Here is a 19608-nt window from a genome sequence, read left to right on the forward strand (position 1 = left end):
CATGCTGATGTCAATGACATACAGACCAGCCGCCCTCCCCACCCACCATGTCATCAGATAGCCAGCCGTTCAACTTATATCTTGACATATTTTAGACTAGAGCTTGGTTTTGAAAAATGTGGTAGGAAGGGTGGTACGCAATGGCACGTAGGATTTAATTTAACATTTACAGTAATACAAAAAATATATAGATAATTTAAAAAAGTATAAATAATGTTCAGTAAATATAGTATTATAGATTATTGTTATTATTTCCAAAATATCCATTGGATTCCATTGATCGTTTGTGTTCAGGTGTGTCTGCTAAATAAACTAAATAAACTTGTCTTTCCCCTGACCATGACATTGAAGTAAGTAGTATTATGTATAAAGGGGGCGTTGGCCCTCTGCATCTGTATGTAATCATCGTTTGTTTTTACCATTTGCATATGAGGCGATCCTGACGAAAATGAAAGACTACTTGAGTCGAAAGTTGGGAACTCCTGGACTAGACTATAGAGCGCTCTGTCGTGAACCTCGTTTATGAAACGTAGAGCCGAGGCCACATGGTCCGTCGTGTTCTTTACAATAGGGGCGTGGTTTAACACGCATTTTCCTCAATGGGCTCTGGTATTTTCAAAAGTCAAGGCGAGCCCAATCACCCAGAAGATCCTCCCCCTTTGGTTGTACAACAACGAGTCACATGACACCACCCGCGACCCTTTTCACCAGGTTGACGTTACACAAGCCGCTTGTCACTCAGCCTCTTTTACCATGTGGGCATCACCTTTCTATTCCGGGCTGTGAGCCACCTCACATTTCATGTGCCCCTCTTCACACTTCGCTTCACTTTTCCTAAAGCATCTCGAGGAGTGGTCCGGGAGGTCATCATGTATTCCATCCAGGAGTGGCTCTCAGCAGTTGCCGCGGGGCTTTTTGCCCTGCATGTGCTGCAGAAGCTGTTTTTCCCATACTTCTGGAAGGATGTCACCTTTTTGTGGAAAATCATCACGTACGGCATAAAACTGGAGCTCTGCAAACTGACCTCCAAGGTGGTGACTGTGGTGGACACGTTCGTGGAACAGGCACAGCGTATCCCGGACAAAGCTTTCCTTATTTACGAGGGAGTGGTACACACGTACCGAGACATTGATGAGCGCAGTAACAGAGTGGCCAACGTGTTCCTGAAGCAGGGAACCTTGAAGAAGGGGGACTGCGTGGTGCTCCTCATGAGCAACGAGCCCGACTTTGTCTCGGTGTGGTTCGGCCTGGCCAAGTTGGGATGCGCCGTCGCCTTTCTGAACACAAACATCAAGTCAAAGTCGTTGCTGCATTGTTTCAACTGCTGTGGGGCCAAGACCCTTGTTGTGGGAGCAGGTAACACGCTTTCTTATATTTATGTATACCCCATTGTCTTGTTTATTTTGCTTGACTATTATGTCCCAGCAGCAAAGACAATCATTCCAAAGGAAACTGCCACTTGTTTTCTTTTGTTCACAAGGTTATCAACACCGGGGCATTAGGGCGCTGTCAGAGATGGTTGGATAACAACGAGAAATCAAGCATGATAACATTGTCAACATTGAAGCTTACAGTAAAATGAAATTGCCTCAGATTATCATAGCTGGGATTCCTTTTCTACTTAAATCGTTGTTCGGACGACATAAGGCTCCTTACTGTCATATGCAACCGTTTACTTAAACTGTGCCTGAAATAGATATCTAACATCAGCACATAATAGGTTTACTTAACAGCATAAGCCGTAGGCTACGTGAACCGAATGCCCATCATAATAGATAAACGTCTTTATCACTAGGTAGGCCAACATAAACATCATACTAATTGAAAAAGGTGACTGTTTAAATAACTATACATTTTATTTTATAATCCCTAAACAAATATCTATTTGAGCAATTTGTAGAAGGTAAGTTTACATTCCCCATTTTAAAAGGGATCTGTTAAGCAGCTCTAACTTAATTTAACTTAAACGGCAGTCGACAAGTAATAGACTTTACTTGGTTGATCAAAAGCATCCAATATTAATGTGTGTTTGCCTTTTGGACTTCAATAGATCTTCAATGGCCGAAAGTCCACTGTAAACTGTGAAAACTAGGCCACAAAATCTCATGTTCGGTGCGGTATGACCTATCTGCAAATCAGTGATACCACATTTTCCAAAGATCTTCAACCCACACCATTTTAAGAGATGCTTAAGTAGGTCTTCCGTTGTGCATATGCATGTCTCATTGAAAAAAGGGTTAGAAAAATTGCAATCGTAGCCTTTGATTATATTTTGTTTTGTATTTATTCATGTTTTGTCTTGTTGCAAAAAGACTTGGAACTACGAAATAATTAAGTTCTAGTTAACATGTTAGGCTTAATCTGTAGCTGTTGTAGCCAGTTAAAGCTGTCGACCCATGCGATGTAATGACATTTTTGGGATTCATCCTTTCAACCCAGACCTGATAGCATGCCTGGATGACATTCTACCCAGCCTGCGCGAGGATAACATTGATGTGTGGGTGATGAAGAGGGAGAATGGAGGCTGCCCCCAAGTCCAAACCCTGCTAGACCAGATCGATTGTGCCTCGGACCGGCCCGTTCCAGCCAGCCTGCGTGCCGCCACCTCCCTCAAGACCCCCATCCTGTACATCTTCACCTCCGGGACCACCGGTGAGTGAGGGGTGGTCTTCCCTATGCAGAGCCAGGCATCCCCCAAATACTAGAGAGATGGAAGAGTCATTCTGTAGAACACACACACACACACACACACACACACACACACACACACACACACACACACACACACACACACACACACACACACACACACACGCACATACAAATCCTACAGGTAGACCTGTAGGTGAACCTTTCAACCTTTCCGTCAAACACCCTAACAACTAGACTATCCTTCTCCCCCATATTCTTTATTGAGTTATGTTGTTAGATGTTTATAACACCTTACCATTCAACCTTTATTTAGTTTGTTTTGGTCATTTTGAAGCACGTAGTGTAGTTTGGTAAACAACAGAAGGATGCAGCAGTGGATCCTCATCAAGGAAAAGTATAAAGAGCAGCAGGAAGTAGAGATCGAAGCTTAAGATTGAGTCCTTCATCATACCTAACCAGAGCGGGAATGTCCCATTGCATGAGCCTGTCTATCCAGATTACCACGACGCATTCAGTAGTAATGAGTGGCTTGTGGTTCAGAGTCAAAGGCTCTCAAAAACACCAACCAGTAGTACATATATATATAGTACCAATGTTGATGATATTGCTACCGTTTGTTTCGTCATGTATGTTGATGTGTGTCAACGATGGGTATAAGAGACTGGCCGACACAGGATGGTTAGAGAGGAGGTTTTGTTCCCTTGCAAAACGAGGGAACACTACCAAGACACCGCCAGTGGAACTCCAGTGAACAACAGTGTTTTCCCCACTGCTACTAAATAGGTCAAACGCAGAGGAACAACTCCCCCTCAGAGTATAACAGAGTATAACAGAGTTATTGATCGGGATCCTTAATTGTTGTGAACAACCTGTTGTTCACAACAACAGGTTGTTGTGAAAATTCCCAGAGAAAAAGGTTTTAACCAAGAGTCTCATTCATAGGGGTTTTCAGAATTAGCTTTAGCCAAGCTTGAACTTTAATATATATAAAATATGTAAACATTTATTATTATTTTAAAATAATAATGTATATGCATTATGCATACACAAAATGTTGATTTTATGAAACAGTTTGAATAAGTACATGTGCCGTGGCATGTCTAAGTCGTTGTACCTGTTTTTATGTTTATTAAATTGATTTAAATCTCCCACAATACCTCAGGACTTCCCAAGGCTGCGGTGATCACCCACTTGCAGACGTTGAAGGCTGCTGCAGGCTTCTGGGCGTTTGGTGGAAGGGAAGATGACGTGGTGTACATACCTCTCCCTCTGTACCACAGCGCCGCCTCCATGATCGGGATAGGAGGAACCCTCCAGCTGGGTAGGCGACCCAGTCGAGTGCACTGTCTCTGTTTAGGCCTTCTTAATCACACTCCGGATCTCACAGCCCAGAGGGATGAAACCTGAAGAGGCGACACAGAAGAGCCATCCCTCCTTCCAGGAGTGTTTAGGAGTGCAATAGGTGCCAAATGGGACACATCTAATTATGGTATTATAAAGTTCAACAAAGGTTCAGTAAGCTTACGTTCTTGGAGAGGAGCAGATTGGTATTAAGTTAACGGTTTAGAAAGATAATGTGAGGTAGTTTGTTAATCTGGCACACTTAAAGAGTGTTCAAAATCATCACAAGTAGGTACTTTGTGATAATCAATGGGGCAACATGTGACATTATCTACTTATTATGTAATAATGTTGTGAAACCGCATGTTACATCGAATTGTGGTTAGCTTTAAGCTTTTCTAAAATGTAATTACATGTGACATGCTGTAACAGGTAGTAACATGTGTAATTACACTAACAAGGACACTTATGTAAAGTGTTTCAATTAAGCGTTTTCCAGGTATTGCCATGGCCCATATGTTTAGAACATGCAACCCTGAATGGCCAGAAAAAAGCCCTATAGAAGTATACAACCTGTGTTTGGTGCAGCTCATTTAATATTTATCGGTAGTTTTTCGTCTAATTCAACATTGAAAAGGTATCATTGCAATTACAACGATTTAAAAAATTTTAGACAGATTAGACTAAATCAGTCCTGCATCAATTGGATATTTGCTCCTGCTCATTGTAAATTTGGCAAATCCACAAGCCTTTTCAATTGTACTTAGTCACTGAGTCGATTCTATTGAGAATATGTACACCGTGTGATCCTTAATCCTGAAACACTAAGGTCCATGGCTGAAATCCCTAGCACTGAATCATATGAATGGTCAATTGGCTTTTTGAAAGGGAACCTAGCCAATAATTCCAGAGCGGCTGGCCAACAGAGCTGTCCCTCTGTGTACATATTCACTTCAATTATCATCTTCATTAGTGGTTCTAACACAAAGTGTTCATCTGCACGTACGCCAAACAACCCAACCAAACCCGTCTTCCTTCTTTGACTGGCATTCTTTTAGAAAATAACTTCATGTTCATTTATCATGTATCTTTTCTGGCTGAAAATGAGCCAACTAAAAGTAAAGGTGATTTTCCCAGCAGTCCTTGATTGTCAACGATTAACTTTCTGAACTTCATGTCCTTTAAATATCTCAAATACTAAGGTTAACCATTTCAAGCTACAAATTTAGACTTTGTACGTTGCATCATGCTATATTTGCACCGGATATACTGTATACTGATAGTGTGTACGTTTATCTATGGAGTTTACTAATTTATGGTGTCATTGTGGCATCACTGTTGACACTATCCAAGTTAAGTTATTAAATGAAGTTCATGTTCCTGTTCATATTCATCGTGCTCTAGGTGCAACATGCATCTTGAAGAAGAAGTTCTCAGCCAGCAAGTTCTGGAGTGACTGTAGGAAATATGACGTGACCATCTTCCAGTATATTGGCGAGCTCTGCCGGTACCTCTGCAACCAGCCCAAGGTATTGCCCTGTTTAACAATATCTCCATAGTATAGGTTTTTTTTATAGTTTCTAATCTTCAGGTCACATCTCACTCTCACACCTGTAAAAAAAAAAAAGAAGGAACATTTTACTACGCAAGACAGATGAGAACATTCTATCACAGCCACTTCATTGCAATCTCTGACCATCATGGATTTTCCCTCACAATTAAAAATTCCAATAACATTGTACAAAACCGTTTTCCGTGGTGAGAAGACAACTAGAGTCCTTGTATTGGCCCTGTCATCTACCCTCCCACTGAAGACACACACACACACACGCACGCACACGCCACGCACACTCGCTGATCTCAAAGTCGCCTTTGTCCCCGTTTCCCCTTGGTTACCCTCTCACTGATTCAGAAGGCCTGAGAGGCTGGCCGGGCCACCGACCTCTACACTAATAGGGGAACCACCCGACATATTAAAGATACTTGTGCGCACTTAAAGGGACAGTAACTCCCAAAGACGAGTGCTCCCCTAATGTGCGCACTGAGCTCTTGTCTAATGTGTCCAACGTTCAAAAACACTACGATGAGGCACCGGAGTGCCTACGCGATCTTGTACAAACGGTCTTTGTTTGTGCGTGCTCGTGTGAGCATCAGTATAAGAGCTAAATGACCCAATGCAATGTGTACTTTATGTTCTCCACTACAGCAGATGGATAACCAGAAGAACACACTTCTTGTTTTCGCTGCAGTTTATTTGTGCAGCCCTTTATGGCTGTTATATATCGCATATTTGTTGACATATTTCTATTCCTCTTTGGAATACCTAGCATCAAATCATAAACATGAACGTGTGTGTGTGTGTGTGTGTGTGTGTGTGTGTGTGTGTGTGTGTGTGTGTGTGTGTGTGTGTGTGGGGGGGGGTGGTATGTTTTGGTCCCTACTGAAAGGCATCTTTGTTGAGACTCATTCACTGTAGCCTTGTGGCTATGTTCACACCCTTGTGTACGAGTGGCATTTCACACGCACACACACACACACACACACACACACACACACACACACACACACACACACACACAATAAAAAAAGATCTTATGTTAAGTGGTAATGACATTACCGCGTTATATTTCATATGCATTCCCATTTTTCCTGAGTTCTTTTTTTTCTTAGTTGTTTATTTTTTACCAATATGCTCTGAGGTAGCCCCAATGAAAGACGCATTATCCATAGATTTATTATACTAATGGGATCGGTCTCTCCCTCTGTTTCGCTCTCTGTTTGTGTCTCGCTCTCTCTGTCTCTGTCCCCTTCTGTCTCTCTGTCTGTCTGTCTGTGTCTCTCTCTCTCTCTCTCTCCCTCTCTCTCTCTCTCTCTCTCTCTCTCTCAGGCCGAGGGCGAGAGGGTCCACAAGGTGCGGATGGGCGTGGGGAACGGGCTGCGGCCCGACGTGTGGCGGGACTTCCACGCCCGCTTCGGGGAGGTTCGCATGTGTGAGCTGTACGGCTCCACCGAGGGGAACCTCTGCTTCATGAACCACATCGGCAAGCTCGGGGTCGTGGGCCGCTCCAACTTCTTCTACAAGGTGAGGATACGGGACACCTGTCCAGGTGGTGTAGCTCAGAAACACCTGTCCAGGTGGTGTAGCTCAGAAACACCTGTCCAGGTGGTGTAGCTCAGAAACACCTGTTCAGGTTCACTTGGTACACCTGGACATCTTCACCTGTGAGGGTGGTATATCTCAGTAAAACCTGTTCAGGTGCATGTGTTTGGCGGCAACTGGAACACCTGGAAAGCCTCACCTGTTCAGGTGGTATTGTTCAGGTACATTTGTTTGGGTTCACCTGGACATCTTCACCTGTTCGGGTGGTAAGTCTCAGTAACATTTTTTCAGTTACATGTGTTCTGGTACAGCAGGTCAGATGGTACACCTGTTCAGGAACATCTCACGTTACCCTTAGATATACCTGTCCCAAGTTCACCTGGACACCTGGTATAGCTCAAGTGTACCTGTTCGGGTCGACCTGTTTGTGAACCCCTGGTCTGGTTAACCGGGACAGGTACACCTGTTACACGTTGTTGAGATAGATCTCTTGTACCCCTGTACAGGTACATCTCAGGTACTGTTCAGGACCCTTTTGCTACACTTGAACATACATGAAAGTGTCTGTTAGACAAAACACCAGTGTACTACTGATATTTTTGATGATAGTTTGTAGAAGTTCACAAGGTCAGACATTTAAAGGTGGGAAACAGGAAGGTTTTATTAATGAAATAAATATTCATTTTTTAGAAACAAGTATACCAGTGGTGTAGTGGTCCCTGGAGAAGTGGGTATACTCTAAATTTTTGCCCTTTTTTAACGCAGCCCAGAAAAACGCCCTGCTTTAGAAACCGTGACATGTGAGACTACTCTATTTAGTTTACCCAAAAACCCGTCAGTAGTATTTGCTCATTGTCACATAATTTCTGCTGCTTGATCTCAGGGAGGAAGGATTATGAAATTATTAAACCAATACTGGCCCACAGACTAGTGAGAGACAACTATGCATTTTGAGTGAACTATTCCTTATTCCTGGAATGACACCTATTCTCTCACTTGGCAAGTCAGTAATTTCTTTTGTAAACTGTGTCTTTGAACAGCTGATTTGCAACACATAGCATGGGCCAGAGTGTGCCACTATTATAAAATTAACATGACTTGATCAGGAGCAGTTTGTAGGTATTACTGGTCACACAGGCAGCCTGCATGAATGTAAAATATAGATGAGGCAAACATGGTTTTTCAGTAATTTTTTGAACATTTATTTAAACAACTGCATCTGACACAGCGAGTTCAAGTCTATGGTTCATACAGTGCCATACAAAAAGCTTTGGGAATCTCGAGGTCAGCCTGGTTGCTACTCCTGACTTCTTTCCTAACATGACACTGGCTCCATCAGATACGAATGTTACCCAGTTTTCATGTAGCCACTCTTCTGTAAAGCCAGCATTAGTTAAACAGGTGAGTAACGCCTGTTCTATGCCATCTGCTCTCTGATTTTCCAGTTAAACAAGTTCAATGAACATGAACTCAGGGCTTTCTTCTTGAATTGATGCTTTAATTGAAACTGTCATGACAGCTTTGTGACTTAAAGAAGATGCCTCGTCAATTAGGACAGCCAACTTACTGGATGATGCTATAATGTTACTAATGACGATTTTGCTCTGCATCTCACTGGCAACATGTTGTATTATTTGTGTTGCACTGTAACGTGAATGAAGTATTGTGCCCATTTTCAGACCATTCAGTTCCTGCAGCTCGATGAGGCTCTCATGGTCAGAAAAGGGTCGGTTGTTTTTGGCAATATGGTAGGCTGTTCGAAACACAGCTTCAGTTTCCTTCATGTAGGACTCAGTCATAGCCTCCATTGCATTCTCAATGGCAGCTTTGTCCTGTTGCTCTGCCACGTTCACTGCCTGAGTGTGGGCCTTGGACAAAGCATGTTTCCTCACCTTATTTCTCAAGGCAGACAGACTTGTTGTTCTACTTCCCTGGCCAGACACTTGAATTTCAAAATTCATCCATTCTCTTGAGAGTGATACACCTTGCTCCTTGTTGATCCCAATGGAGTTCACACTTCTACAGACCGGACATCCTGTGAAGCATAAACAAACAATGCGAAAATACATACAGACAGTACAAAAATTTATTACTACAGTTACTATTGTCACTGCTTTTTGTCCCCCATCGTTGCTGTTGTCATCGTCATCATCTACTATTAGTGTAGTTGTTGCTAGTGTCGTTGCTGTGCAACTGTCTATCTCTCTCTCTCTCTCTCTCTCTCTCCCACTCACCTAGAGCCGAAGGATCCATCCTAGGTTTCTGCCTCTTAAAAGGCAGTTTTTCCTTGCCCCTGTCGCCAATTGCTTGCTCATGGTGGTACTGTTGGGTCTCTGTAAATGTTAGAAGGAGTTCGGTCTAGACCTTCTCTATTTGAAAAGTGTCCTGAGATAACTTGAAGTACTTTATCCACAGCTGTATGTGTGCATGGTCCATTTCTTCCACATACATCCAAGCACACACACACACACACACACACACACACACACACACACACACACACACACACACACACACACACAGACACAGACACAGACACAGACACACAGACACAGACACACACACACAATATTTCTCTGTGTCCACTGTTTCAGAAGTTACACATTTTTTTGTTTTTGGATCCCAACCAGGGGTTCTTGGATTTAAAATCTTCTTTTTGTTTGGCAGTCCACAAGTCCGGCCAGTCATTATTAATGTCTACAGAAAAACAACAAAAGTGATTGAATTACAGGTTATAAAATAACTAAAGTGATTGCATAATAGGCTATAAATGTAACAAGGGAAACAATGACCACAACCCATTCGAAAGTGTGAAGTTGCATAATCCCTTTCGTTTTATTTATTATTCCCCCCCCCCCCCCAAACAGTCAATTACAATGGAGCCCTGGAGGTGACATGGATGCTGTCTTCATGAAACTTACACATGAAGTAGCTGTAGCTATATCCTTGACTGTCGAGCCCTGATATGTTATTAACATAATTTACAAGGTCCAGCAATAAAAAAGAAAGGGCCCACGCCCACCTATCGTAGTTGACGTCTTCATCCGAAGTTGTACCGGCATCTTTGGCTGTGGGCGGAGAGGCAGCATCTCCTTCACTGACAGCATCCTCTCCGACGGGGGTGGGGGGCAGAGCGGGCGTCGAGGTTAACTGTACCGGTGTAGCATCGCTAACATTAGCTGAACTGCTGGCTGATATTGATTCGCGAGGACGTTTGAAATTGTCAAATGAAATTTTTGTTTGGACAGCTCGCTTAATTTTACCGGATTATTATAGCAAATCATTTAAAGTAAACTTGTAAAAGTAAATTTGTCTTTCGCAATATTTACCTCGGCATGACCCGCCGTTCTCTCCCTCCGATTGGCTCATTCGTCGTCATGCCTACAGTTAACCAATCTAATCAGTAAAGGCAGCGAGTATTAGCCAATAAGAGGCAGAGTAGCGTGGGTCATGGCTTCACCATCCTAAGGAAAAAGTGGGCATTTTGGCTTGCAGATACTACTGAATGGTGTGCATCTGGGGGGGTGCACGGCCATACAGTGCGTCAGCCTTCTGTTCAGAACATCCGACCGAACTAATTCCCTCTCAAAGAGAAAATTGCTTTTCACTATTATGACTCATGATTATTTTTTCCATGCCAAATGAAGTATCCGATGGATGGAGTCTGAATTTAACTAACCATTGATGGACAACTAAAGATAGTGGATTTAGGGTTTCCTCAGAAGTAAACCTGACTTTTAAACTAGTTGAACAGGCTCAACCCCATGGTCAAAATCTGTTTACAGTTTAGGTTGCCCATGTCGTCCATCAGCATTTTTCTGTCCCGGATGCAAGCCTTTGTGACTTGCACCTGTCTTCTTCGCTCCCATTGCCTCACTCAATTCCATATGCAATGTCCTTATATTATATCTAATGTTGATTCTAATAGTCGCTGAAAGACCAAGGTCTCATGCATTACTTACCACAACCATGAAGGTGAGGTTTGGCTGCTGCCAGCTTCACTGTTTCTATGCTGACCTTTTAGTTTAAACTTTGAGAGGAAAAGGGTTACAATAAGGGTACATTTATCAACCCTTAATTAACAGTAAATGCAGTAATAAGCATTAGTGTATAGCATTAGCATAGGAGATTTGGTTAAGGTTAACCCTAACACTAATAAATAAATTAAAAAATAATAAATTGTTTTAATGTATAAATTACTACCTTAGTTAATATAACCAACATTAGCCTAGTGAACATCTCATTCAAAACAACTTTATTAATCCCTTTGGGGGCGATTTGTTACAACCCTTATTGTAAAGTGGTACCAGGCAAAGTGTTAAATCTCCATGACCTCTTTTAACTCCCCCCTCTCTCGCCTCCCTCCACTGACTGAGGTCACAGTCCTTTATAAAGTCCACAATCTTTATAAGGCCAATGTGTTCTATTGCCCCAAAAGTCCCAGCAGACCTTGACCATGTCTTCACATAACCTCAGTTCAAGCTGCACTTAGCCCTACATATCCCAGTCAGACAACATTGCCCAACAGGAGGTGTGCTCAATGTTCCCTCGGTGGACGGTGTGTTGGGTTATCCCCAGTCCAGCATGCCTTTTAAGAACAGCTGCACTAAACTCCCAGGTGCCCCTTAATGCCCAATCCACAACAGCCAAGTCCACATCTACAGTTAAGTCAACACATACAGTCTCTCTCTGTACCCATACACAAAGGGATCCAGTATATTTTACGGTACCAGGGCCTTGACCATTCACTTGAGATTCTTCGCAAATACAAAATGGGTATTCAATTTAGATCTCTCTTGCTTGAGATTGTTCGCCTTCCCATGAGCATTTTTTCTTATAATGTAGTGCTGGTATGGTTTTGATCAAGTCTGGTAATTATGTGGTCACAATTCAGAGATCCAGGCTTTATAGATATGAGTTTGCTGTTTTTAATGTATGTTAGGCAATTTATTTTAGAAGCATTTCTTTATAATTTGCTTTATCTTGACATTCCGAAAGGAATCAATAAATCAAATGCGCAAAAAAATGTAATTAAGCCAGTCCAATGATTGATTTTGGGCCAAACTGAAGTGATTGGTTGGTTGGCTTACCTGTCAGTCTACCTGCCTACCCGGCAGAATCGTACACAAGGCTAGGCAGACATACTACTATTACACAAGGCTAGGCAGACATACTACTACTACTTAAGCTAGCTGGCTAACCATGTGTTTTGGCTGAGAGGCTTTGGGGGAGGCTGAAGGGGGAGGGATTTCTTCAGCTGGACTCTTTCAAATCTCTAGCTTAATCTGTCCAGTTCCTCCAAATTGCTTACCCTAGCTTTAAATAAATGTAACTGTTTAAAAATAAACAAATAAAAATAATCTTAAATCATCACCACTAATAATTCAATTGAAAGGCTGGTTATTTAGATAGTGAGGTTTGATGACCTGAACACAGATTAGTTAAGTTAATATACTTTGTGGTCGAAGCAGGCATTATCCAACCGCTCTACTGACTTCTTAAGAAGCCACATAATCAGTGGAGTCAAAGTAGTAGTAGTAGTATGTAAGTGTTTACGTTTAATCTGTTAATGCAATTTATTTATTTTTTTATAACTGGCAGGACGGTTACACACACGCTCAAAGCACACCTTGGGCTTTTAGTCCAAGGACAAGATGTGCTTAGATGCTCAAAGTTCAATGACCCACAAAGAAGCAAATATATGTAACCGCATGTTTGACATTATCTGTATTTATAATTAGTTTGTCTTTATTTGCATTGAGTGTTTATATTACCGCTATCATTTTAATTTTATTTCCTGCTAAAGTCATATGAATCCCCCCTCCCCCACCAAAAAAATTATTTGCAATCAACATGGACCAATTCAATGGCTCTAAAGAGCGGTTGACTGTGGAAATTAAGGTGTGGAGCATTTTCACTAATTATCCATTCCCCTGCCAAGTGCAATCTGAACCAAATGATTTACTAAATATCATATTTTATTTTTCTTATGCTCGCAGCTCCTTTTCAAGTACGATCTGGTGAAGTACGACATGGTGAGAGAGGAGCCTGTGAAGGATGCCCGCGGCTTTTGTCAGCGAGTAAAAAAGGGTAGGTGACGCCGGCTTAAACTATCAAAAGAATCTCAGTACAGGTACACACATAATTCAATTCTGATTCAGGAATCAAGCACACAATCAAGTCAAGTACATTATATTTGCATAATCCATAATCCCAGTGACGGTCTCAAAGGGCTTTAGAAGGCCCATATTTATGCCCCCCCACATAGCATTACATCTATGGAACTGGAAACCAGTATTCCATACAGCATCAGAAAGCTCACTGGTCATCTTTATCATCGATAATGCTAATCGCTAACCGTCCTCCATAAAATGTATCATTATTGTTCAATCTGTATACTCTTATGTGGTGGTTCCTCCTCACCTAACCCCACCTAACTGGTGGTTATCAAACACCACCTAAGTGGCTTTTCTGGGCTCCTCCGACTCCCTGCAACCAGGTAGATGTTGTAATAATCTGGTTATTTGAGACTCGGCAAGCTGTTCCAAATTTAGCAGGGGACGACGGTGTGAGCTTCCCCTTTTGTGTGTGTGTGTGTGTGTGTGTGTGTGCGCAGTGATGGCTGGTTTGTCTTGCGGGCCTTGATTGTCCAATGTACAGGGTGTGCAGGCTCACCCTTTCCCAGAGTCTAATCAGTCTTGACCAGTGGACAACACATCCACCACACCCAATCCAACACACATAATCACCGAGCAATAACACATCCATCTGTCTATGGATGGTCTTGATTTTTCTTGTTCCTCCCCAGGTGAGACGGGGCTCCTGCTGTCCAAGGTGAGCGCCACCAGCCCCTTCTTCGGCTACGCCGGCAGCAAACAGCTGACTGAGAGACGGCTGCTGAGGAACGTGTTCTCCTCTGGGGACGCCTACTTCAACACCGGGGACCTGATGGCTGAGGACAAGGAGGACTTCATCTGCTTCAAAGACAGGGTCGGGGACACCTTTAGGTAAAGCTTGAAACGTCACTGTCATCTTACACCGAATCCACACCTCTGCAGACCCCCATGTGGTGGAAAATGGGGTTGGCACTGAGAGACACGTCACAGGTCTTTGCAGGGCGGCCTGCCTTTGTTCGTCCACGTCATATTTACTCGTATGCAAATCCAGAAAAGAACCGGATAAACCGAATCAGCTCCATTGAAAATGATTTGGAGGAAAACAATGTATCCATATAAAAAGGAAATCACTAAAATATAAAGACAAACTTTTAGAGTGGTTACTATAAACAACTGATGATAGTCTTTTTATTTCAGAAGGTGTGTTCATTTCATTCTCGGGTCTGCATAGTGTGTAAATCAAAACACTAGGCATGCTCCCCGATCGATCGAACCACACAAAATACACATTGTATCTGCACACAATCTCAAACAACCTTTTAATATCACATTGTGAGGTTTGTGCCAATTCCTGTCCCTAGTAGTACTGTAGTCGTCTGATAATGAAAGAGACCCATTCATACTGGAAATCCCTCGTCTGACCTGAGCTTATCGGGTCATTTCAGGTGGAAGGGAGAGAATGTGGCCACGACCGAGGTGACGGAGACCCTGGGGCTGGTGGGCTTCATTCAGGAAGCCAACGTGTACGGGGTGGAGGTCGCAGGTGGGTGTGGATGAGTCGGTGTATGGATGGGTGGGTGGCTGGATGTGTCAGGGTGGATTGGTCGACATGTGTGTACGTGGTATTTATTGCTGGTAAATTATTTATTGATGTACCAATATGAATGAAGATTCGAAATATTATAAATTAAGATGAAAATGTGTACATCTGGATTCATATATTTTATCATAGTGCCTGGAGATGTATATAAATATTCAGTGTTTTAGTTATAGGACAAGTCATGGGGAATGCTTAAATTCCATTTTAAATCTTTCACTTTCTGTCCTTCAGGACACGAGGGAAGAGCCGGGATGGCTGCTGTCATAGTGAGGCTGGGCCACGATTTTGACGGGAAGGCCTTATTCGAGCATGTTGTAACAGATCTGCCAGCTTACGCTCGACCTGTCTTCATAAGGATTCAGGTAAGACCTCGGCTGTAGAACCTGACATGACTCTGGACAGCCAAGCCTAGCACTCTTCGTATAAATAAAATATATATGAACTATTCAAATGTACCTCAGAAATGTTACGATTATCTGAAGCTGGAAATTCAGATAAGCCCGCCCTTTATTCTTATTTGTTAAAGGTTAAAAAACGTTTGTTAAGTCAGAGAGTCAAGATCTCTTAAGTCATAGTCTGGATCTCTTGTTATGTCACAGATAGCCTCGATCTCTTCTTATTCAATAAGGCATGTGTTGGTTACGGCTGATCATTAAACGTGTTTGAGACTAATTAGAAAGGTAAAGCCTTGCTATAATACATTCTAAACAGAAAACAAAACATTGAACCCTGAAGAAAATCCCATTTATGTTGTCTGGACAATGACCATGAAGACAGGGTTTGTCAATCACCAACTGATCTCTATTTCTAACTGAGTTCTTGTGTTGAAACCAGATATTCCAACAGAGATGAACCGAAAACTCAACGCGACTGTCAAAACCATTCTTTTCAGCATTCTCCTCTTCTGGGTTGATTGACATTCTACACATTTTTTCACATTTCAGGAATTCATTGAAATCACCGGAACGTTTAAGCAGCAAAAGTTCCAACTGGTACAGAGTGGCTTCAACCCGTCCACCATCTCGGAGCCCCTCTATGTCGTGGACTATGTACAGAAGAGCTACGTCCCGCTCACAGACAATGTCTACCAGAGCATCTTGGCAGGGGAACAGAAGCTCTAGAGCCCTTGCTATGGCTGAACCGTCTCCGTCGCCATGGGTTCCACAGAAGTAATGGAAACAAAGTGTACATTTTTCACGACGAAATGCGATTGTGTTCTCTGCGGTACAAGCAACCTGACAATCACACCGACGTTAAGCGCATTGTTGTTTAACATCATGGACACCTCCGTTCTGCACTTAAGAATTATAACGCAAGTATTTATACTGGTCCCATCCTTGTTTTTTCAGATGAAACCTGATTTCTCAGAATACTATATTTACCTGAATCCTAGTTGGAACCATTGAGATGATAGTCACAACAATATTCCTCTCTGTGACCATCAAGAATATTACATTTCTTATGGTCACACATGAGGTTGAGGCATACATGCTAAAATTATATCATTCAAAAATGATATAGTGATTAAACATTAAACCTGGGATGCAACCCAACATTCTGCAGTTTTGTGCTCTATGTTGTGAAAACACTACTAAAATTGAATGTGATTCATTTATAGCACGATATTAAATAAGTAAAGCGGTTGATCAGTTTCAGCCTTACATGGCAGACTTCAGTTTACTTGACAATGATGATAGAACAAAATAAGTATGAAGGAGGACATTAACTGTGTCTTAACTATTGTTGTTGGTTTGAACGATAGAACGAAGGACCAAAAGCTCTGTCTTGTCTGCCGACCACCACGCCTAAACCCTCCACAAACAAAGTGCAAGATATGTGTTACTTTGCACCTGAATGTTTGAGCAAGGTTGGTTGGCTCAGCCGCATTGTAGCTATGCTGTCTATAGTCTTTGATACAAGTGCTGTCGTAAACCCGAGAGGACTGGGACTTTCGTTGGTCAAGCAGAAGTGAAGTTGAGCTATTTTCCCTCACCATGAAAAATAAAATATGTGCATTTAAGATACAAATTAATTATGTCGGCAGGGGTACAGTTCAGCACAGTAGGAACACCGGTTTTGAAGATATGAGGCCTACATTGAAGACTTCCCATATTTAACACATTAGCACTTGTCTCTCTGTCGACACCTTTGTCAGATAGCCTAGTTCATTCTATGCATTTGAAAAAAGAAATTAGGCTGCTTAAAGCTCAACTTGTGTATTCTTTAGACCAAATTGAAAAACAATAAGGTGTAGGAAATGTTTGTATCCGAGAGTTGAATGTAATTAACAACTACACTGTGCAAGCCAGAAAACATCCACAGTAAACGCTATGCTTCTTATAGCATCACCACTCAGGACTAGCTTTTCTCGTTAATACTTCATATATACTAATTTTTCATACAGTTTTCATAGTTTTAACCGTGAATACTGTTCTTTTTGGATCTTCTAATATTGAGGGGATTGTAATGATGCACTTGAATTACATTAAGACTGAAAGAACGTATTTAATTGAGAGCTCTATGTTTGGTATGTCAGAGGGTAATGGTGTGTCTATGTTGAATAAGCCATGTTGAAGGTGATAATGTGTACACAAATAAAGCATGACGATATGTAAAAAGTATGAAGGAATGGATAGCCCAACTTGAAAATCGAATGTAAATCATGTTTGGCTATCATTGTAAAAAGAATATCAATTTATTACACACGGTTTAAACACCATTTTGTAATTTCTTTGTGAGAATGTTTTGAAAAAACACTGTAATTTACTCTCAGAAGGTGACAATTAAAAACTTTTATAGTACTATATTTTAAACATCGTTTTTTCCTTGTTATTATATTGCTACATTCCCACCTTGTCATATAACGTGAATGTGGTTTTGCTCGTTGCAGATATCTATTGCTGGTAGGAGACTACGTTCTAAACTTTCCACTGACTGCTGTCTTCTAAGGTGCGAGATAAAACAACCGCTCTACCGCTGCACTTCACCTTCAACCACGAGTCTTCACAGACCACATTGATAGGAGAGCGTGTTGGGTTTTAAAAGTAGGCCTATATCGTTTGCAGAACTGAAGGTGGATCGTTTTACCGGTAAAGTACTCAAAATACTAGTATTCGTCCAAGGGGTTGGCACACGTCTGGCAAAACTAAATGTTGAAATAAATAAATGTTGGTTCAAAAATGTTAACGGTTTGTTGTAGTGAACTGTAGTCCAGTCCCTCCAGAAAAACGAAAATATGTGATCGCATAATCAGCCAAAGTCCACATATTCATGCGGGGGCCGCATTTTTTTTTTTAAATATGCCGCACCTTCACCGCATAAATTGCAGATTTCCTCGCAAAATATGCGGGGCTTGCATGATTTCATAATCCCTGCATTTTCGCTGTAAAAAAGTCACATATCTTACCAGAAAGTGTTTACTTCACACAAGAGCAGCCATTACCCCCTGTTGCCATGGGAACGTTATGAAGTGACGTAATGACGCGACGTGAACGTCATCGAAAAGCTGCATTTTTCGCAAGTTCCCGCAATTTTTGCAAGTTCCCGCAATTTCATCGCATAAAATCCCATAAATAAGCCGCATATTTCATCGCATTTTTTAAGAAAACGTGCCTCATAATCAAGAATTTTTGGCCGCAACAATCACAAAAAAACACCGCATTTTTCTGGAGGGACTGGTAGTCCTGTGTCTAAAAGCTTTCTTACGGTTCCTTAAGGGGACATATTATGAAAACAACGCTTTTCACTGGGATGCACGCATACAAACTTAAAAAAAAAAAGCAGCTCAGCTCCGGGAGAACAATCCCTTTCTCTGCCAAACTAGCGCCGAGCTCCCCCCGCCGGAGCTGCCGACGAAGCTTCGGCGGCAGTCCAGAGGAGGAGACATGGAGGAGAAAGGGAATATACTCTCGGAGCTGAGCTGCCGGACTGCCGCCGAAACTTTCCGGAGCAGCCGGAAAGCTGCGGTGGAAGTTCAGCTCCCGGAGAACACCACCGGAGCTGCCGGACTGCCGCCAAAGCTTCAGCGTCGGCCGGAGGAGCGGAGTACAATCCCTTTCTCTTCCATGTCGCGGTTCATGGACTTCAGAGAGTCGAGGCCAAAGTTCCTTTCCCCCAATTCTTCTCAACCATGGCCGAGATATCCCCTACAAGTCTCTACTTGTTGTGGAAGTACCAGAGACGTCAGACGCAGTCTTTATGATTCATAATATCATCCAAGGCGCACATAGCTTTTGGCCGTGATATTAGATATAGGAATATTATATAAATACTAGTGCTGTCAAGCGATTAAAATAGTTAACTCGCGATTAATCGCAATTTTTTTTCTATTCTAAATATCCCTTGATTTCGTGGTGCTAGCCTTTTAGTGAGATCTGAGAGTGTTGAGAAGGACAGTAATAAAATATATTTGGTAAGATGGATATAAGAAGAGATCCGCAGTGAATTCAACCCGGTCCACTTGACATCGGGTAGGTGCATGACAGTGGTACCGTAAAACTTCAATAGCCCAGGCTTTTATTTGTTTCAATCACTGAAACATTTATTATTTAAACCAGTATGAATATTCCTACCGTACGTAGGCATATACACATTACCAGGCTATCGAATAATGCCTGCACACACACACACACACACACACACGGTGGCAGAGCGGTAATCGGGAGAGTTGGGAAAATTCCCAGTGGGCCGTTAACGTTTCGGGGCTGTCGGGCTGATTACTGCGGGATAACAATATTGCGTTTATAAAAGTTCCTTTCAGCGCCGCCAGGCAGCCTGAGCTGTGCGCCCGCAACCTCTCA

At 42.3% G+C, this 19608-nt stretch overlaps 1 protein-coding gene across 1 annotated transcript; it reads left to right on the forward strand.

Annotated features, from left to right (window-relative positions):
- The first annotated feature begins 716 nt into the window (after nt 1–716).
- slc27a6 (solute carrier family 27 member 6) lies at nt 717–17878 on the forward strand. Its single transcript, XM_079734602.1, has 10 exons — nt 717–1356; nt 2440–2652; nt 3815–3973; nt 5398–5522; nt 6881–7075; nt 13093–13183; nt 13902–14100; nt 14655–14752; nt 15041–15171; nt 15754–17878. The coding sequence occupies exons 1-10, from the start codon at nt 870–872 to the stop codon at nt 15928–15930; spliced, it is 1875 nt and encodes a 624-aa protein (XP_079590728.1). The 5' UTR covers nt 717–869; the 3' UTR covers nt 15931–17878.
- The last annotated feature ends 1730 nt before the right edge of the window (nt 17879–19608 follow it).

Source organism: Pollachius pollachius (assembly GCF_949987615.1).
Source record: "Pollachius pollachius genome assembly, chromosome: 4".
NCBI classification, from domain to species: domain Eukaryota; kingdom Metazoa; phylum Chordata; class Actinopteri; order Gadiformes; family Gadidae; genus Pollachius; species Pollachius pollachius.